Raw genomic sequence first — 21,044 nt, 5'->3', positions numbered from 1 at the left:
CTCTGTCCTTCCCAGAGCCCCCCACGTGCAGCCAGGACCCTCCGAAGCTCCCCACTTGGGAGAGCGAGTTGAGGGTCTACTCCCTGAAGCCACATCTGTCATCAAAGATGAGAAACAGCTGATAAATTTTTGTGTTCGTAACTGTGCTGTGACCAGTCCCTCTGGTCTCTGAAACCCTGTTGCTATGAAATAATGCTTCATGTCTCTGATTATATATCGATATATCTCTCTTGTTTGTGAAGTACCTTCCTTTGAAGTTTTGGTTTCTTTGTGTTGGAATTTGGTTTTTTAATTTGGTTTCTTTGTTTTCTTTTCATTTGGAATTTTAAAAAAATTCAACTGGGGAAAAGGAAACAGCCCTGTTTATATTTAAATTGTTTTCCACTTTTTCCCCCTTTTTTTTTTCTTTCTTTCCTTCTTCCTTCCTTTCTATCTTTCTTCTTGCTTTTCTTTCTTTTTCCCTCTGCATTCTGTCTCCCTCCTCAACACCCAACCCCACGCATCTCCCTCCTGCCCCCAGTCCGCCGTGTGGCTCCTCGATTCTCCATCTTGCCCATGAGCCACGAGATCATGCCAGGGGGCAACGTGAACATCACCTGTGTAGCCGTGGGCTCGCCCATGCCATATGTCAAGTGGATGCAGGGGGCTGAGGACCTGACACCCGAAGATGACATGCCCGTGGGTCGGAACGTGCTGGAACTCACGGACGTCAAGGACTCCGCCAACTACACGTGTGTGGCCATGTCCAGCCTGGGCGTCATCGAGGCCGTGGCCCAGATCACGGTGAAATGTAAGCGGGGGGCAGGGGGAGGCAGGTGGCCCCCTGAGCCTGGGGCAGGTGATGGGGTGCAGGTAGAACACCTCTGAGTGTTGGCTTTGGGCCTCCGTGGCTTTGAAGGGGAGAGTTCTGTGGTCAGATGTTTATTGCTTATAAATTATTCTGGGCCTGCCCCCATGGAGTGAGGCATGGTCTTGCTCTGCTGACCTCACCGTCCAAAGGAGGAGACACCTGTGTAGCCATGTAGCTCTGATACAGGCTGATCAGGGCTGTGATGGGGGCCACCTAGCGCCATTCACACCCCCAGAGTAAAGGCCCCATTTCCCAGGAAAGTTAGGTCAGGGAAAGACTTTAAGTTGAAAGGGAATAAGCCAAAGGAGACGGAGCATCGTTTTAAGAAAAGGAATAGCTTATACAGAGACTCAGAGGGAACGGGAGGGTCAGGTGTGAGGACTGCAGATTCTCCCTGTGTCTCAGGTTTGTGGTGAGATTCAGAGGAAGGTACCCACAAATATTTTTCTAGCTTTAGAACAGGGGCCAGCAGACTGCAGCCCTCAGGCTGAATCCGGCCCTCAACTTATTTTTATGAATAAAGTTTTATTGGCACACACCCATTTGTTCATGCCTTGTCTATGGAAGCTTTCTGGCTACAAAAGCAGAGCTTAGTCTCAACACAGGCCTGCAAAGCTAAAAGTATTTACTGTCGGAGCGTTTGCAGGAAAAGTTGAATGAGCCCTAGGTCAGCTGGTTTGTTGGTCATTTTGCCGAGGGATTGAACTCTTGGTGAAGGCGTCCTGAGGCCGGTGTGGTGTGCTGTCTTGGGACAAGTGGGAGAGAAAGCCACAGTTATCCAGGTGCTGAGACACAGCTGTCAGCAATACTTGGGCCCTACTGGTGGGGAGGACAGACACATGTGAAAATGAGATAACCTGTGTGGTGATAGGAACTGGGCAAGGTAGCTTCTAGCCTCGGTGGTGAGTGAAGGCTTAAGGATGGTTTTAGAAGGAGCTGGCCATGTGGCCGTCTGGGCTTTCCAGGTACTGGAACAGCAAGTGTGGATGGGAACAGACAGGAGGGCCCTGTGGCTGAGCAGAGGGAACCACAGAGAGGGCTGTGGACTCGGGGCCGCCTGTGTTTCCTTCAAACGTGAATATTTTTCTTAAACAGCAAATATTCTTTTAAAGTAAATATATCCCGCTTTATGGGCCATCGAGCCTCTGCTGCAGCCACTCATTTCTCCCGTCAGAGTGGAATGGTAGCCACTGGTCAGTGCTGCTCCAATAAAACGGTGTTTACAGAAGCAGGCGCTAGCCTTTGGACCGGCGTTTGCTGACCAGCTATAGGTGATGGGATAGGGGTCCTTAGGCCCGATGTCACTGCCAAGGAGACCCAGGCTCAGAGAGGGCAGTTGTGTAGCTGAGAGTCACACAGCTTTGCGGGCCTGCAGGCAGCACACCCGACACGTGACCATGCCCCCCACCCGCAGCTCTCCCCAAAGCCCCCGGGACTCCCGTGGTGACGGAGAACACAGCCACCAGCATCACCATCACCTGGGACTCGGGCAACCCAGACCCCGTGTCCTACTACGTCATCGAGTATAAATCCAAGAGCCAGGACGGGCCGTACCAGATCAAAGAGGACATCACCACGACGCGGTACAGCATCGGGGGCCTGAGCCCCAACTCCGAGTATGAGATCTGGGTGTCAGCCGTCAACTCCATCGGCCAGGGCCCCCCCAGCGAGTCGGTCGTCACCCGCACGGGCGAGCAGGCCCCGGCCAGTGCGCCGCGGAACGTGCAGGCCCGCATGCTGAGCGCCACCACCATGATCATCCAGTGGGAGGAGCCCGTGGAGCCCAACGGCCTGATCCGGGGCTACAGGATCTACTACACCATGGAGCCCGAGCACCCCGTGGGCAACTGGCAGAAGCACAACGTGGACGACAGCCTGCTGACCACGGTGGGCAGCCTGCTGGAGGACGAGACCTACACCGTGCGCGTGCTGGCCTTCACCTCCGTGGGCGACGGGCCCCTCTCGGACCCCATCCAGGTCAAGACGCAGCAGGGAGGTGAGGTGCCTGCGGGAGGTGTGGCTCCTGTGGGGGCAGCAGGATCCGGGGTCCCCGCGGAGGGAGAGGCAGCGGTGCAGTGGGCCTTCTGACAGGCAGCCGGCTGATCGCGCCTGGAAGCCACAGGGCGGTTTGTTGGTCCCACGCGGCTCTTTAAAATACCTTCATGCCGGCGTTTCAAAGCAGGAAGTTGTCCCAGAAAACCCAAATTTCTGGCTTCCCTTGGAAAATCTAGTTTGGCTTAGTCCACAGGGCTGCAGTCAGACACCCGATAGCTCCCCACGGCTGCGTCTGAACAAAGGGGTGCCGTTTCCAGTCATTCTTCACGGCTGGGCCCGTGGGGGGTCTGAGAGCTGCATGCCGCCCGTCTCGAAATACCCCAAAGGCAGTGGGCTGGGCTCCAGCCACTCAGACAGAAGGACCGGGTGGGGGCGGGGCGGGGCGGGGGGGGGGGGGGTGTAGGGAGTAGGGGGGCACCTAGGTGTGTGGGACCCCAGCTCTCTGCAGGTTTCTGGTCCTTTCCTCATGGGCTCAGGCTTTCTGAACCCCAAGTCCGGGAAGACTGAGGCAACCCACGCGAAGGGACAGGAGGGTGGGGACTCTTCCCCCCAGGGAGGAAAGGATGGAGCTGCACATTCCCAGTGGCGTCCCCGCCACTTTCTCTGTCACTTAATTTGGGGGATGGGAAAGGCTTGGGGTGATTTGAAAAGGGGGTTTGTAAATGTTTTTCCATTGGACGCAGAGAGGGGGCAGAATTGAGGTGGACAATTGACAACAAGAGGGCAATGGGGGTCCCCTGGGAAAATAGGAATAGTGAGAACAGTGGGAGAACATTCTGGAAGCATCGGAGACAAGCAGCCGAGCTCCACGGGAGTCTGAGGAGAAGGCGGCCACCGGGCAGGTTGGGTGCCCCAGGGGTGAACCCTCCCCGCCTCCCCCATCTCTGTTCCTCTGCCTCCCCAGTGCCCGGCCAGCCCATGAACTTCCGGGCCGAGGCCAAGTCCGAGACAAGCATCGGGCTCTCCTGGAGCCCCCCACGGCAGGAGAGCATCGTCAAGTACGAGCTCCTGTTCCGGGAAGGCGACCACGGCAGAGAGGTACGGGGGAAGGTGGGGGGGGGGGGGGCGCGGGGGGCGAGGCGGCAGGGCGCTCACTGGGCCCCTCGCCTGCTTGCGCTTCCTCCCATGTCCCCCTGACATCTGGGTGTCTCTCTTCCCCCCCCCCCCCGCTCTTTGCCCCCCGTGTTGCTAATGTCCCACCTCTCTCTCCTTCCTGTTTCTCCATCTCCCCGTGTCTCTGTCTCTTCCCCCCTCCCCTCTGCCCCCTTTTCTCTCTTCTCTCCTGTGTCTCACTCTCTACGTGATGCATCGGTGTCTGTCTCTGTGTGCCTCTCCACTTCCTTTTTTGTGTGTCTTTTTGTGTTTCTGTCTCGTTCATAATCTCTGTCTGTTATGTCTGTTTCCCTCTCTCTGTTTCTCTGTGTGTGTCCGTTTATGTGTCTGTTGGCGTTTCTTTGTCTGATTCTCTGATTCTGTGTCTCTCTCTGTGTATGTCTCCATTTCTCCTGTGTCTCTCTCCGCGCCCCCTCCCCGGCCCCTGCCCCTGCCCCCAGGTCGGGAGGACCTTCGACCCGGCCACAGCGTTCGTGGTGGACGACCTCAAGCCCAACACGGAGTATGCCTTCCGCCTGGCGGCACGCTCCCCACAGGGCCTGGGCGCCTTCACCTCGGTGGTGCGGCAGCGCACGCTGCAGTCCAGTAGGTGTCTCGCGGACCCCGCCCTCATCTTCTGGGGGGACCTCGGCCGACGCAGATGGCCTCTGCGCGTTGACCCAGGAGGAGCCTGCTGTAGGGGGTGGGGGGCGCCTCTGGCTCGTGCCCTCCTGGCTCCTCGACCTCAGACATGTCCACGGGCGCTGCCTCGCTTTCCCCACCAGGGCAGTGGGTCCTACAGGCTCTGGGACCAGTTTTGTGGTTTTGCCCTTAGTTTGGGAGGAGTTGCTGGCTGCACCTCTTTCCCTTCCTCTCTCCCTGACGTGGGACTAATTAGAGGGGTGCGTGTGGCTGTGACAGCTCGCACCCCAGGTGGCCCTTCCCCCAACACAGGGTCTTCATGACCAAGGACAGGGGTGGCGGGAACCAGAGCCAGGGAGAGCACAGGGCCCAGTACAGGGCTCCCAGCTTCCTAGAGTTCTTTGCTGTGCCTGCCCGGCCTTCCTGTCACAAGCAAGTTCCCTTTCGGCCAGGACCCTGCGGCCGGGAGTTGGCTCTGGGCCACACCGTGGCCCCCGACACTGCCCTCCCTGCCTCCTCCGAACCCAGGACCTGCACAAGCCCCTCCTGCTGTGTCCCTGCCTCCCGCTCTCTCCTCTGCTCTCTCCTCTGCTCAGCGCAGCCTGGTGTGGCCTCTGGCGTGGCCCTCGTCGTCGTGGCCCTCCTCCCCTCCCACTTCTCAGTCAGCCCTTTAGCCACCCAGGCCTTGCACTGGAAGCGGCCTCACTGTTCAAACGTTCAAGCCCCGCCTGGGTGTGTGCACCTAGGGGGAGTCTCGGGTCAGTCGAGAATGACAGCAACTTGGGCCAGAGTGTCAGCTGCTGGGATCAGGGGCCTTGGAGATGAACTACCCCCTCCCCCCCCAGCCCTCCCCTCTCCCCCCCCAACCCCCCTCCATGCCGAGCCGAGCGCTCTGCAGGTCACAGGCGTCTGGGCGTGTTTGTGCGTGAGGCGATCAGTGAGGGTGTCCTGTGGCTCGGGTGGCCACGTGAGAGACTGGCACGGTTGCCGCGAAGGTGAGTACACGCTGGTCTCAAGCAGGTTCACAAAGACGGCCCACCCTGTGTGCTCCCCACCTGCCCAGCAGCTCTGGGCTGCACAGACAGCCCAGAGCCCAAATTCACCCCCCATCCCCCGCCCAATCCACCCCACAGCCAAGAAGCATGCCTGCTCAGAAATCTTACTGTTTTTCATTTCCCCCCCCCCCAGCACAATGCCTGACACACAGTGGATGCTGCGTAAAAGGCAACTGCTTTTATATTGATGATGCCCCGAGCCCCGTGTTTGTATTTCTGTCCACACCCACCCCCTCCCAAGATGCTGTGCAGGTTGGGCCGGATTGTGAAGGAGGCGGCCTCCAGGGTCGTCGACAACGCAGCTTTGGCCCAGCCATGCGGACCTCGGGGGCGGCCCAGGACAGGGACCAGGGGCTGGGGGAGAAGGGACTCTCCACTTCTGGCCCTGAGACGGGTGGGGCCTGAGAAAACTACAGCCAAGACTCAGGGCCAGGCGTGTCCCGGGGCTGCGGGCTGCTTAGGCTGAACTCAAGGGTAGGTGGAGGCCAGACCACTCAGCCGTGGGTCTCCCCAGACACCGTCCCGCCCGCCTGCCTCGTCGGCACCTGTCCGGAGCTGCCGCGGCCGCACTGGGGCCGGAGCAGGGCTGTAGGCCCGCTTGCGTCTGGAGACCCACCCAGAGCTGGGTCTGGCCTTGTAGCTCAGCATCCGCCATTCCCTCCCTCGTAAGAAAGTCTCATAGGTTAGCAGTTGAAGAGTGGAAGGTAGGTAACCAGACTGGGAGTGCTCTGGAAGGCGTCCTTCTTTTATTATGGTTTTCCTCATCATCATCACGTTCACTGTTGTTTTGTATTTTATTATGGTTTTGGTTTTATTTTTCCTCCCCCTTTCTCAGTGAATCCATTCCTTCCGGCACATTCCTTGAGTGGTTTTTTTGCTCCTGCCTGACTCCCTTGGGCATTTTTGGTTGGGGTGGCTGGTCAAGAAATGGGGGAGGGGACCCTAAGTGTCTATTTTTGAAAGAGGGACCCCCAAGTGTCTGGTTCTGGTCTTTCACTTGAAGGGAGGCTGGAGGGCGATCCTAGTTGAAGCCCTGGGTTCTCTCACAGCCTCATGGCTTTGAAGACGGGGCTTCCAGGTCATCCCTGGATCCCCGGGGCCAGCACAGAGTGTGCATGTAGGAGATACTCTATAAACACGTGTTCCGTGAGCAGAGAGGCTGGCGTGATGGTGAAGGTGCTCGGTGCAAGGCCAGTACATCAGGCAAGGCCAGTGACTTTCTGGGCCTCCCTCTAGCAAGGCTGACTCTTGAGTCCTGGGCAGCCGAGGGAGTGTGGCTCCAGCCACCCTCAGGCCTCAGGCCTGAGCCGATAGAAGGTCCAGGCTGAGGTCAGTTTTCCCAGCCTCAAGCTGAGAGAGTCCGTGGAGAGCAGCTGAGCCCAGATTCAGATCCTTGCCACGTGCCCTTGGGCAGGCAACTTGCCATTTCCTGGTCTCAGTTTTTGCATCTGCAAAATGGGAGTTGATATATAAAAAGCACCAGTATGGGTGGGGGCCTGGCACACAGTAGGTACTCAGTCAGTGATAATAGAAAACCAAGCAGCTGTGTTTTGAACCTGCTTTCCCCATCTGTAACATGGGGTAGGCTATAGGGGTGATAGATCTAGCTCCCTAGGAGAGTCATGGGTATTAAATGAAGTATGATCAGTGGGGTGCATTTTGAGTCTATAAAAGACTTAGGGTGCTGGGTGTGCTAAATAGGTGCATAGAACTTGACTATTACTGTTATTTCATAAAGCCTTTTAACACATAGCAGGTGCTTAATATGTGGGAACTGTCATTGTTAGTACACTGCCTAGCACACAGTAGGTGCTTCATATATGCAGCTGCTGTTTTAAATTGTCACAGTGATGGCATATAGTTGTCATTCAATGAATGGACGGTATTAGCAGTTTGTCACAAGGTTAACCTCATGCCAGGTGCACAATAGGTACTCAAAACATGGAGGTGACTATTATTCTGCAAAGCTTTTGTTTGACACAATGTCTGGCATACAATCAGTGCTCAATAAGTGGTACTTTCTTAAAAGAGGTTGGCCTGGCACTAGGCACAAAGTAGGTGCTCAGATGGGAGCCATTGTCAGTCTGAAAGGGTCTAACATGGTGCTGGTGCACAGATTTTGCTCAAAACATGGAGTTATTATCTGCAAAACCCGTGGCATCATGTGTACAAATAGATGGCGCTCAATAAGAACTATTACCATCCTATCTAATAAAGAGGGAATATGCTAATTGACCCTCGTGCCATCACAAAGATGGTGGTGCCCACAGCCAATAAGGAGGGAATATGCTAATTGACTGCCCCACCCTCACAGATGGCGGCACCCACAGCCAATAAGGAGGGAATATGGCAATTGCCTGCCCCACCCTCAAAGATGGCGGCGCCCACAGCCAATAAGGAGGGAATATGCTAATTGACTGCCCCACCCTCACAGGTGGCGGCGCCCACAGCCAATAAGGAGGGAATATGGCAATTGACTGCCCTGCCCTTAAATATGGTGGTGCCCACAGCCAATAGGAGAGAATATGGTAATTGACTGCCCGCGCTCAAAGATGGCGGCGCCCACAGCCACAAGATGGCCGGCAGGGGAGCAGTTAGGCGTCGATCAGGCTGGCAGGGGAGTGGTTAGGGGGTGATCAGGCAGGCAGGCAGGCAGAAGCAGTTAGGGGCAGGCAGGCAGGCAGGCAGGCAGAAGCAGTTAGGGGCAGGCAGGCAGGCGAGTGGTTGGGAGCCAGCAGTCCTGGATTGTGAAAGGGATGTCCGACAGGGATCAGGCCTAAACCGACAGTCGGACATCCCCCAAGGGGTCCCAGATTGGAGAAGGTGCAGGCTGGGGCTGAGGACACCTGTCGTCGTCGTCGTCGTCGTCGTCGTCGCCCCCCCCCCCCCCCCCCCCCCGTCCCCCAGTGCATGAATTTCATGCACCGGCCTCTAGTTTTTATATAAGGCCCTTGGCATAGTGTCTGGCACACAGTAGGTGTGCTTAATACATGGGAACTACTACTGTTATCCAATAAAGCCCTCAGCATACAGTAGGTACTTTATGTATGAGGACTAACACTGTTACTGCATTAACACAGTTCTTGGCACACAGTACGTGCCTAAGAAGTGAGAACTATTAATGTTTTACAAGGCCCTTAGTACAGTGCCTAGCACATGGTAAGTGTTTAATATAAGGGAATTGTACTTTTTTCAATTAACCTCCTAGCACAATGCCTGGCACACAGTAGGTGCTGCATAAAAGGCAACTGCTATTTTTATCTTTAGAGGGCTATTATGATGTCCAGCCCATAGTAGGTGCTCAGTAAATAAGACTTATTGTTGATCTGTAATGCTTAGTGTAGTGCCAGATGCACAGTAGGGGCTCAAAACAGAACTCTGATCTATGAAGACCTTGGCACACAGTAGGTGCTAAATATGGGCTGTGTTCTCTATAAAGCCCTGAACCTAGGATCAACACAGTAGGCACTTGCATTACTCTGGTATAGTCCTTGGCATGCTAACTGGCACACAATAGTTTGCTCAAGATATTGGCATCATTGGTTGATGTAAGCCATGGGGGTAGCCTCTAGAGCAGTGGTTCTCAAACTTCCTAATGTCGCGACCCTTTAATACAGTTCCTCATGTTGTGGTGACCTCAACCATAAAATTACTTTCGTTGCTACTTCATAACTGTAATTTTGCTACTGTTATGAATCGTAATGTAAATATCTGATATGCAGGATGTATTTTCATTGTTACAAATTGAACATAATTAAAGCATAGTGATCAATCACAAAAACAACATGTAATTATATATGTGTTTTCCGATGGTCTTAGGCGACCCCTGTGAAAGGGTCGTTTGACCCCAAAGGGGTCGCGACCCACAGGTTGAGAACCGCTGCTCTAGAGTCTCTGGTAGAACAGGTGTTCAGTAAATAGATGCTTTTACTGTTAACCTATAAAGCACTTAGCACCATGCCTAGCACATAGTAGGTACCCAATAAATGGAAATAGGGCTTTTACTGCTGTTCCCTGGCAGTATTATTCTCCTGGCATACAGTAGGTGTTCAGTAAATGTGCTTACTATTATCCTATGAAGCTCTAGCCTAGCACATAGTGGATGCCCAATAAATGTGGCTTGTATTGCTATTACCTAGCATAGTACCTGGCACACAGTAGGTGTTCAATAAATAAGTATTTTACTATCACTCTGTGAAGCCCGTGGCATGGTGTTTGGCACATAGTAATTACCTAATGGATCTTTTTTTTATTATTATTATTCTCACTCGAGGACATGCTCTTATTGATTTTAGGGAGAGGAAAGGAGAAGGGAAAAAGAGAGAAAGAAACATGGATGTAAGAGTGAAGCATTGATAGGTTGCCTCCCACATGCACCCTGACCAAGGATTGAACTACAGCCTGGGCATGTGCGCTGATTGGGAATCGAACCCGAGACCTTTTGGTGTACGGGATGACACTCCAACCAACTGAGCCATACTGGCCAAGGCCCTTAATAGGGCTTTTATTGCTTTTCCACTTGGCACGGTGGCTGCCACACTGTAAGTGCTCAATAAATAGGGCTTTTATTGTTATTCCCTGGCAGTGGTATCCCCCTGGCACACAGTTGGTATTCAATAAATAAATGCATTTACTGTTATCTGATGAAGCTCTTAGCACCATAGGTGCCTAGCACACAATTGGTGTCTAATAAATGGGACTTTTATTGCTGTTCCTCTGATACACAGTAGGTGTTCAGTAAATTAATGTGTTTACTGTTATCCCATCCCTGGCACACAATAGGTACCAAATAAATGGAGCTTTTGCTATTCTTCTGGCACAGTGCCTAGCAACACAGTAGGTGTTCATAAACATTTTACCATTATTCTATGAAGCCCTTGGCACATAGTAGTTACCTAATAAATGGGACTTTATTGCTTTCCACTTGGTATGGTGGCTGGCGCATAGCAGGTGCTCAGAAAATGGGGCTTTTATTGCTGTACCTCTGGCACAATATCTAGCACATAGTAGGTGTTTGATTAAAAAGTACATTTAGCCTGGCCGATGTGGCTAAGTGTTTAGCATTGACCCATGAACCGGGGGGTCACGGTTTGATTCCCAGTCAGGGCACATGGATAAAGCCCGCAGCATAGTGCCTGACATACAGTAGGTTGTGGGCTGGATCCCCAGGAGGGGACGGGCAGGAGGCAGCCAATTGATGATTCTCGTCATTGATTTTTCTGTCTCTTCCTCTCCTTTCCTCTCTCTGAAATCAATAAAAACATATTTTTAAAAGGTACATTTACTATTCTATGAAGCACTTGGCATGGAGCTTGGTATAATATAGGGATTCAGTAAATAGGTTGTTTTTTAAATCCTCATCCGAGGATATGTTTTTATTGATTTTAGAGAGAAAGGAAGGCGGGGGGGAGGGGTTGATGTGAGAGAGAAGCATCAATCGAACCTGCAACCTAGGTATATATCCTAACTGGGAATCAAACCCACAACCTTTTTGGTGTACAATGTTCCAACCAATTGAGCCCCCTGGCCAAGGCAATAAACAGATGCTTTTGCTGTTATTCTGTGAAGCCCTTGGCACCATGCCTGGCACACAGTAGGTGCCTAGGAAATGGGGCTTTTGTTGCTATTCTACTTGGCATGGTGCCTGACACATAGTGTGTACCCAATAAATGGGGCTTTTATGGCTGCTCCTCTCATCACAATGCCTGGCACACGCATGTGTGCTCCACAGGGACTGTGGCGGCCCACTACCTAAGACCTACTATGTGTCAGATAGGTTCAGTCACGCGAGTGAGTGCAGTGTTCTTGGCCAGCCCTCCCAGCCCCACCCCCCACCCCCACCCCCCATCTCACCTTTGGTTGACACCCGCTTCTTTTGGGTTCACTTCTCTTTGCTTTGGTCCTGTTTTGTTTGTTATCATCTTCTTTTTTATTTTCTCTTTCCCATCTTTTGTTTCCCCGCCCCCTCCCTGCCCATCCCGCTCCCTTCCCCACCCCCACGTTCTTCCCCCTCCAATAGAACCGTCTGCCCCCCCTCAAGATGTTAAGTGTGTCAGCACACGCTCCACGGCCATTTTGGTAAGTTGGCGCCCGCCACCGCCGGAAACACACAACGGGGCCCTGGTGAGCTATAGCGTCCGCTACCGACCGCTGGGCTCGGAGGACCCGCAACCCAAGGAGGTGAACGGCATCCCCCCCGACCACCACTCAGATCCTGCTGGAGGCACTGGACAAGTGGACGGAGTACCGCATCACGACTGTCGCTCACACAGAGGTGGGACCAGGGCCCGAGAGCTCGCCCGTGGTCATCCGCAACCGACGAGGACGGTAAGCACCGCCCTGGCCTGGGGACCCCTGCAGGCCCCAGTCCACCCCGCCCGGGAGCCGGCTGGCTGGTGGCCAAGAGGTAGAAGCCACTGTCACGAGAGGGAGACGCGAAGCAAGCTCTCACCCCGAGAAACCCTGGGTTCCTTGGCTGGGAACTCTCTGCTCTAGACCTTTGGGCACCATTGGCTCCCTGAGCCTTGTGCCTGGAAAGTTGAGCTGGCACCCCCGCCACTTGGTCCAGTGGTCGAAACCGTGGAACCCAAGTGTAAGAAGCAGCAAGTAGCACTTGCAAAAAATCTATGGTCCCTCACCCCAAATACCCACCATTGAGACTTCTCTTGGGATAAGCCAGGATCTGCGGCTTCCTGGGTCTGACCCATCCTACCTAAGAGTAGGCTGACTGTGTGCTGATAACATTTAACCAGCAACTACTGGGAGACAGAGAGACTGATTCGTGCCGTTGGTCAAATTCTGGGGTGTCAGTATCCTGCCGCGGCCAGGTGCGAGGTGGAAAGTTTTAAGCTGCAAAGTGAGAGGGATGCCGAGGGCCTGGGGCTCAATGAAGCGAGGAGCTGCCCCAGTCAAACCGAGCCCCTTTGAACCCGGTTTGCTTTCCGAGCCACGGGCCGCATTGTGTCGGAAGCTTGGGAAAGAGACGAAGCAGCTCTTCATGGGGGGGGGACGGGGGGGCGGTCAGGCTCTGATCTGGGGGCTGGCTGAGAAGGAGCCCCAGTGCCCAGTGGGGGCCGCACTGCCTGGGTTCAGACCCTGCTTGGCCTCTTTCTAAGCCTGTGAGCATGGAATCCACTTTCTGGGCCTCAGGTTCCCCATCTGTAAATGAGAAAAGAGCCGCTCTGTGGGGGCATGCTGTGAGGATGGTGGAGCGTGCCTAGGTCCTTAGAACGAGGCGTGGGTGCCCTCTCGTGTCATGTGGCCTGGGAGGTAGCTGTGGGCACTGGGGCTGCGCAGTTGCCCATCTGTAAATGGTGGTGTGTGCTTAGGGCGCCCAGTTAATCAGCAGCCACTTGTCACCCCGGCATCGGGCAGCTGCCCGGGGCAGGGCCGGGCGCCCCAGTAACGGCACCCCCCACCCTCCCCTTCGTTCCTGCTTCCCTCCTCCCCCTGCCAGTGCCCAGCGCGCCGCCGCGGAAGGTGGAGGCGGAGGCGCTCAACGCCACGGCCATCCGCGTGCTGTGGCGCTCGCCCTTGCCAGGCCGGCAGCATGGCCAGATCCGCGGCTACCAGGTCCACTACGTGCGCATGGAGGGCGCCGAGGCCCGGGGGCCACCGCGCATCAAGGACATCATGCTGGCTGATGCCCAGGTGGGCGGGGCTCTGGGCAGGGCCTGGGAGGGTGGCTTCCAGGGCGGTGGGGATGGGCCCCACCCCCGTGCTCCTGCCCTCTCGCTGCTTCTCTCTCTGGCCGCCCCGCTCATCTCCTCCTCTCTCCCCTGCCGCCTCCTCCCACGCTCAGTGGGAGACGGATGACACGGCCGAATATGTAAGTAGTGCCCTCTGGCCACTGGCGTGCTCTTCCCGCGGGCCGTGCCTTGCTGTTCTGTGACACCCACCCTGCACGCCCCTTGTCAAAGGGTCTCCTCCCCTGGGTCCCCGATGCACCCCCCTTGGAGCTAGTAGTCTGTTCTCACATCGGGCAAATGGGCCCAGCAGCCCCAGGGGCACCTGCGGGGGACCCCAGAGGGGTGACCTGGACACAAGACAGAGGTCATCCCTTACCCTTCTTACCCGGGTGGCCCCTAGATCCCAGTTACACACACACACACCCCACTTGCAGTCCTCTCCATTTGCACAAGCCGTTCTGAGGCCTGGGATGCCTTTCCTACGGTGCCCACCCACTCCTCCACCCCACCACCTTCCTGTCGGACCCAGACCAGAGCCGGGTCACTTCCCAGCCCGGCCTGACCCTTCTATCACCTGCCACAGGCTCCCCTGACCTAGAACTTCCTCTCTCCGTTCCGAGTGTCCATTTCATTCTGGCCCTTGAGTGAGGGCAGGGGCAGGGGCCCAGGGTTAGAAAGGAGGCCTGTAGCGCCACCGTCTTCATCCTTCCGAGCTTGTTCCGGAGGCCCTGGGCCCGGCTGGGGTTGCTGTGTGACTTCGGGCCAGTCGCCGCCTCTCTGGGCTATCTTCCTGCCTTTCATATGGAGGCCACAGGCTCTTCTGAGAGCCCCAGGTCTGATGCCAAATTGACACTGGCCCTACCTCCTTCCATAGGGAAGTTCAGCGCCCCCCCCCCCTCGCGCCCCCCCCCCCCCCCCCCCCGCCCAAGGCCCTGGGAGGGTCTAAATGTGAGGCTCAGGGGCAGGAGACCCTCTGTTCATGCATCTCTGCCCACCCCCCCCCCCCCACCCCCGCCCATGCTCTTGACCTGGAGACCCCCCTGAACTCCCAGGCATGCTGGACGTGTTTGTGGTGTGCATGTGTGGGGACATGGACACGTGTGTGATGGTGTTCATGGGTGTGTGTGCAAGCAGGGTGCTCTGGCATTGGTTGAACACGCAGTCATTGACGGAGCGCCTACTGTAGGCTAGATCCTGAGAGAGGTGCTGCAGAAATGACAGAGCCCTGAGCCTGCCCTCCCTGGGGTCACAGTCCAGTGTGGGAGAGGGATGTAATGGGAAAGAGATACAAATATGTGTGTAGTTACAGCGCTGGTGGAGGCAAGTGTAGACAGTGGTGTAAATGTCAGCTCTCCAGATGGGTGGGTGGGGCCGCCCTGATCTGTAGCATTTGGCGTAAATACTCCCACCATGTCAGTTTCAAGCTGCAGCTAGATGTGCAGGGGCTCGTTGTTGCATAGTTTTCTACCACAAGGGACAAGTGACCCAATAGCCTAGTGGTAAACATAGTAGAATGATTAGGAGGGGGGTATTGAGTATTTAATACCTTTGTGCTTTTAAAATTTTTATTTATTTTTATTTAATTGTAATTTTACATAATTTACTTTTTAGTATTGGCTGGGTTTAATAACTGGCTCACAAAATTCCTGAACATTTGAATATTGGCTCTCGTGAGCTGGTATAGGAAATTCCAGCACACCAATGGTCGTAGTGGAGGCAGGGAAGAGCCTGTGCAAAGGTCCTGTGGCAGGGCCGGGGCTGGCATGTTGGAGGAGCAGTAAGGAGGTCCTTGTAGCTGGAGCGGAGTGGGTGAGGGGAACAGAAGGAGGTGAGAGCAGGGAGGAGATATGGCAGGGATTGCAGGGCCTTCTAGGCCGTAGGGAAGACTTGGGATTTTACCCCAAGGGAGGTGGGAAACCTAGAGAGCTGTGGGCAGAGGAGGGATGGGACCTACTCAGATGCTCACAGGCACCCTCTGGTGGCTGCTGCAATGACAGACCCTGGGGATGGGGTGGGAGCCTGATTACTAGGGCAGGGGCAACTCCCTGTTCAGTGCGGCTGCGTGTGCCCATCTCAGCATGGACCTGCTCCCTGTCGGGGCCTCTGCATGAGGTTGTGTGCACGTCTTTGTCTGAGGACCAGGCCCCACGTCCACCTTGTTTGAGCCCAGCCCTGGAAGGAGGGTGGACAGGGCTGGTCTCACCCTGCTTGCCTCACTGACCCTACCCCTGCCTGCAGGAGATGGTCATCACAAACCTGCAGCCTGAGACCACCTACTCCATCACTGTAGCCGCCTACACTATGAAAGGCGATGGCGCTCGCAGCAAACCCAAGGTGGTAGTGACCAAGGGAGCAGGTATGAGACCCCTCCCCCATGGCTCCTTTGCCCCCGGAGTCCCTGCAGTGTTCTTGAGCCCATGTGGGGAAAGGATGTGCTGGGCAGGGGGAGCCGCCAGAGCAATTGGGGTGGGGGCTGCTCAAGGGGGCATTCGGGGCCCAGCAAGGCCCAACCCCATCTCCTCGTCATCACCCTCTTCCTTAGCTACTTGGCTCCATCCAGATGCAGATAGTTAACAGCCACCACTAACGCCCTCATCCTCCTGGCTTTACCCGGCTGCTCCCTCTGCTCAGACTCCCTCTTCCTGGCTGTCTCCTCCCATCCTTTAGGTTGTTGCTTCGTTTCTACCTCATCCAGGAGCCTTCCCCACCCCGCCCCTATCCCACAGTCTTGGTCCGATGCCTCTTCTGGGGCCCCCAGCACCCTGTCATTCCTCCGTCATCACTCTGATCCCCTGTCATTTGGGGGTGGTGGCCTCATCGCTCCAGCTACCCCAGGAAGCCACCTCTCCTGGCAGCCCTGCCTCAGTTTCCCCTTCTGGCTCCTCCCATCAGCCCCAAGGTTCTGTTTTTGCCCCAGCCAGCATTGAGCTGAGTGAGGAGAGAGTCGTGGCTGTGAAATGTAAGGGGGAGATGTCCCAGGCAGAGGGCACATCCCAGGCAAAGGCTCGGAGTGTGTTTGAGAACAGTAGAAAGGCCTCCATCCCACTCCCCACACCCTTCCTCTCTCCGGGACACTCGTACACCTCTGACCACACAGTCTGACATTCAGGCCAGACACAGCCCCTCTCTGCATTGCTGACAGCCCTGCGCATGCTGTTTCCTGAGCCTGGTTAGTCTGTATAGCCTCCAGGGTCCAGTGCCCATGTCACCTCCTCCGAGGAGCCTCCTGTGGTCTCTCAGGGACATTGCATTAGAGCTGTGCTTGCTAAGCCGAGCCCACTGCAGACACTGTGAGTGCTCATAGCACAGTCCATTAAAGGTCCTGATAAGTCCTGCAGTGGGGGAAGCTTGGTTTCCTTTGCAGAGCCCAGCTTTCCCCCTTCTCTGCCTGACCCCAAACCTCTCTTGGCTCACTCATTGCTACTCAGACTGTGAAAACCATACGGCATGTGCAGGATTTGGGCACTGCTGTGTCCCATGGGTATTAATCAGGTACCAGCGAGGGGCAAGTGAACAAGGCAAGAAATGTCTGGCTTCCTGACGAAAGGAGCAGATACAGAGATGAGGCCACTGCGACGTCTGTGGGTGTTTTCCTTTATTGGGGTCTCCTTGCTGTTCCTTACCCTCACCCAGCACAGGCCTGCCTCAGGGCCTTTGCACTGCTGTTCCCTCTGCCTGGAACACTGTTCCTCCTAGACCTCCCTGCGGCTCCCTACCTGCCTTCTTCACCTCATCGTTTCTCAGTGAGGCCTCTCTCAGACCCACTTTTTAAAACTGCAGCCCTACACCGTGCTCCCTGGCAGGCAGGCAGTCACTGATGCTGGCCCTGTCCCCACAGTGCTGGGCCGCCCCACCCTGTCGGTGCAGCAGACCCCCGAGGGCAGCCTGCTGGCACGCTGGGAGCCCCCAGCTGGCACCACCGAGGACCAGGTACTGGGCTACCGCCTGCAGTTCGGCCGAGAGGACTCGTCACCCCTGGCCACGCTGGAGTTCCTGCCCACCGAGGACCACTACACAGCGTCAGGCGTGCACAAGGGGGCCACCTATGTGTTCCGGCTGGCAGCCCGCAGCCGAGGTGGCCTGGGCGAGGAGGCGGCGGAGGTCCTGAGCATCCCGGAGGACACGCCCCGCGGCCACCCGCAGATCCTCGAGGCGGCTGGCAACGCCTCGGCCGGCACCGTCCTGCTGCGCTGGCTGCCGCCCGTGCCTGCGGAGCGCAACGGGGCCATCGTCAAGTACACGGTGGCGGTCCGGGAGGCCGGTGCCCCGGGCCCCGCCCGCGAGACTGAGCTGCTGGCAGCGGCCGAGCCGGGTGCTGAGAACGTGCTCACGCTGCAGGGCCTCAAGCCCGACACGGCCTATGACCTCCAAGTGCGGGCCCACACGCGCCGGGGCCCCGGCCCATACAGCCCCCCTGTCCGCTACCGGACGTTCCTGCGGGACCAAGGTAGGCGCGCGGAGACCCCGCACCAGAGCCGGACCGGGCCTTGTGCCCACCCCCACCCCAGCCCCCTCCCTCTCCCCCGCCAGGTAAGTGGTCACTTTTCTGCTTCCTCGTGATGCTCGAGGCGAGTCTGGACCCCGAGGCTCTGGCGTTGGCAAAGGTGGGACGTGCCTCGGTGGCACCACCATCCCCCACCCCTCTTCTCCTCTGCCTTCTCTCTGCAGCCGCGCCGTCTCCCCCAGCAGGGTCTTGGGACAGGGCCAGGCAGGGCCGGGCCAGGGCCAGGCAGGAAGGCCACGGGCACAGCGGGCAACAGGGAATGCCTGGGCCGCCCCACCCCACCCGCCCCCCGGCCCTCCTGGCACTTACCGGGCTTCTCTTCTGCTCTCTCCCGCTGGGCTGCTGCCTGGTAGTCTCGCCCAAGAACTTCAAGGTGAAGATGATCATGAAGACGTCGGTCCTGCTCAGCTGGGAGTTCCCCGACAACTACAACTCGCCCACACCCTACAAGGTGTGGCCCCAGCAGGCGGGTGGGCGGGTCCGGTTTAGAGCGTGGCCGGGGCGGGGGCCAGGTCTGGAGTTGGGGCTTGTTGGGGTGGTGTTGGGGTTTAGCTGGACTCGGGGCTGAGTGGGATTGGGCTTCACTGGGGATTGAGGCTCCGTCTGGGATTGGGGTTCACTCTGGGATTAGGTCTCAAAGTTGGGACTCAGCTGGGATTGAAGTTTAATCTGGGATTAGGGCTCAGTAAGGATTGGGGCTAAGCCTGGGGTGAGGGCTCAGCTGGGATCTAGGTTTCGTCGGGGGCGGAGGTCAGCCCAGACCCCACTGAGCCAGGCCCGGCCCACAGATCCAGTACAACGGGCTCACCCTGGACGTGGATGGCCGTACCACCAAAAAGCTCATCACGCACCTCAAGCCCCACACCTTCTACAACTTCGTGCTGACCAACCGCGGCAGCAGCCTGGGCGGCCTCCAGCAGACGGTCACGGCCTGGACTGCCTTCAACCTGCTCAGCGGCAAGCCCAGCGTGGCCCCCAAGCCCAACACCGACGGCTTCATCATGGTGTATCTTCCCGACGGCCAGAGCCCCGTGCCTGTCCAGTATGCCGACGTCCCAGGGCCCCTCGCCCCCGTTAGCCAGCCACCTGACCTTCCCGAGCCTCCGTTCCTCAGCCAGGGTTGGGGCTAGGCTGGAGCCGAGGCGTGTTGGGGTGGTGTTTATAGGATGGGGGTTCCGCCAGGCCCGCCTGTGTGGTCCCCACGGAGGTCCCGTGCTTCCCACAGGAAGAGTCACTAACTGGCCTGTGTCTGCTTCTCCAACATCTTCTGACACCCTGTGTGCCTGACCTACTGGTTTTGGGTTCCCAGATTGGTGGGGAGGCCACTCTGCACAGACTCTCAGCCCCTGGGTGTGGCAGTAAGGGGCAGAGGAGAATTAAAGGCTCCAAAAATGTGTGGGCGTGGAAGCTGGGGCTTTGAAGGGTGCGTAGGAATTCAAGAAATACAACTGCGCGGGAAAGGCTTTGTAGGCAGAAGTCAGTGTGATCGATGGCCTGGAGGTTCAAACATGGCTGGGGCTGTAGGGCAATAGGCCCCATTGTAGGAGCAGAAGGGAGATTCAGAAAGGGAGATTCCCCACTCGGCCCCCGGAGGGCAGCTCTGTCCGGTAGGCCTACAGACAGCACCCCTCTGACGCTCCTCTCGTGACAGGAACTACTTCATTGTGATGGTGCCGCTGCGCAAGTCTCGCGGTGGCCAGTTCCTGACCCCGCTGGGCAGCCCGGAGGACATGGACCTGGAGGAGGTGAGGGCCAGGGCCCAGCCTGCGCGGGGCGGACACGTCCCAGCCGCCCTGAGCCCCGGGGATCCCAGCCGGCCCTGAGCAGCCCACGCCTCTGTTTCCGTAGCTCATCCAGGACATCTCCCGGCTGCAGAGGCGCAGCCTGCGGCACTCGCGCCAGCTCGAGGCGCCCCGGCCCTACATCGCGGCTCGCTTCTCCGTGCTGCCCCCCACCTTCCAGCCCGGGGACCAGAAGCAGTACGGCGGCTTCGACAACAGAGGCCTGGAGCCCGGCCACCGCTATGTCCTCTTCGTGCTCGCCGTGCTGCAGAAGAGCGAGCCTGTGAGTCCTCACGGTGTCCGCCCCTCCCAGCCACGCCCGCTGAGTGAGGCCGGCCCCAACTCGGCCTCAGCCCCCGGCCCTGACCTCGGAGCCAGACACCGATCCTCCCCCCAGGGAAGGACTTGAAGTCCGGGGAATGCCAAGAGGAAGGCGTTTTAGAGGAAGGAACTTGGGAATCGGGGCTTTGGCTGGATGGGTAGGAGTTCAGCCAGAAAGGGCACCCCAGGATCTGCATGTGCAAAGGTCTGGAGGCGCAAGAGGAACGGAAAGGAGTTGAGAGTGGCAGGCGGGGATGGGGGTGCCAGGTTGGCAAGGGCCAGGGTTCTCAGGAGCGAGGCGGGTGGGGAGCCTGGGAGGGGGATCGGGGTGTGTGGAGGAAGGCGCGTCTGGCTCTGAGGAGGAGGGGCGCTGATGGAGGTCCTCTCCACCTGCGTGCGCAGACGTTCGCCGCCAGTCCCTTCTCAGAGCCCTTCCAGTTGGACAACCCGGACCCCCAGCCCATCGTGGACGGCGAGGAGGGGCTCATCTGGGTGATCGGGCCGGTGCTGGCCGTGGTCTTCATCATCTGCATCGTTATTGCCATCCTGCTCTACAAGAAGTGAGGCCCCGCACTCCCCTGGACAGAAGGGGTTCCCGGAAAAGGAGGGTGTCTGGGGGGGTCATCTCAGAAGATCGTCACGGGAGTCCACAGTGGTATCGGTGGGGAACCCGAGCCCAGAGGTTAAGCTGCTTGGTCACAGTCACGCAGCCCGGCAGGACGGGTTCACACCGGCCCGAGGCTTGACTCCTCTTAGGCCGCACAGTCCCCTGCGGGGGAAGGTGTGGGGCAGAGGCTGTCAGTCCAGTTTAATGGCAATAGTGCTCGTAGCGGCCGCGTGGGCCCGTCTCAGCTTGGACAGGGAGGGTGGTGGCCCCGCAACCAGGATGAGCCGTTTCCTGGGTGAGACCGAGGCTCAGAGGTTAGGAAAGCCACCCGCTGTTACCAAGCAGGCCCATGTGGCCAGCACCCTCACCTGTCGTCTTTCCCTCCTCTCCTGTGCCTGCTTGGGGAGCAGCAAACCTGACAGGTAAGAACTGGCCCTCCCCTCAAGAGG

At 57.3% G+C, this 21,044-nt stretch overlaps 1 protein-coding gene across 1 annotated transcript in view; it reads left to right on the top strand.

Annotated features, from left to right (window-relative positions):
• The window catches only part of PTPRS (protein tyrosine phosphatase receptor type S), a 100,663-nt gene that overhangs the window by 65,647 nt on the left and 13,972 nt on the right, over positions 1-21,044 (top strand). Inside the window, 17 exon segments of the mRNA XM_070415882.1 lie at positions 521-790; positions 2,265-2,846; positions 3,810-3,943; positions 4,459-4,603; positions 11,714-11,886; positions 11,888-12,007; positions 12,009-12,021; positions 13,151-13,344; positions 13,496-13,522; positions 15,621-15,738; positions 17,221-17,829; positions 18,240-18,337; positions 18,675-18,928; positions 19,538-19,631; positions 19,735-19,950; positions 20,391-20,548; positions 21,006-21,017. Coding sequence (XP_070271983.1) covers positions 521-790; positions 2,265-2,846; positions 3,810-3,943; positions 4,459-4,603; positions 11,714-11,886; positions 11,888-12,007; positions 12,009-12,021; positions 13,151-13,344; positions 13,496-13,522; positions 15,621-15,738; positions 17,221-17,829; positions 18,240-18,337; positions 18,675-18,928; positions 19,538-19,631; positions 19,735-19,950; positions 20,391-20,548; positions 21,006-21,017 — 3,217 coding nt within the window.

This window comes from Myotis yumanensis, unplaced genomic scaffold (assembly GCF_028538775.1).
Source record: "Myotis yumanensis isolate MYYU_CA2020_CCGP unplaced genomic scaffold, mMyoYum1.0.hap1 SCAF_5, whole genome shotgun sequence".
Classification (NCBI taxonomy): Eukaryota; Metazoa; Chordata; class Mammalia; order Chiroptera; family Vespertilionidae; genus Myotis; species Myotis yumanensis.
This window is presented reverse-complemented; position numbering and strand designations above follow the sequence as displayed.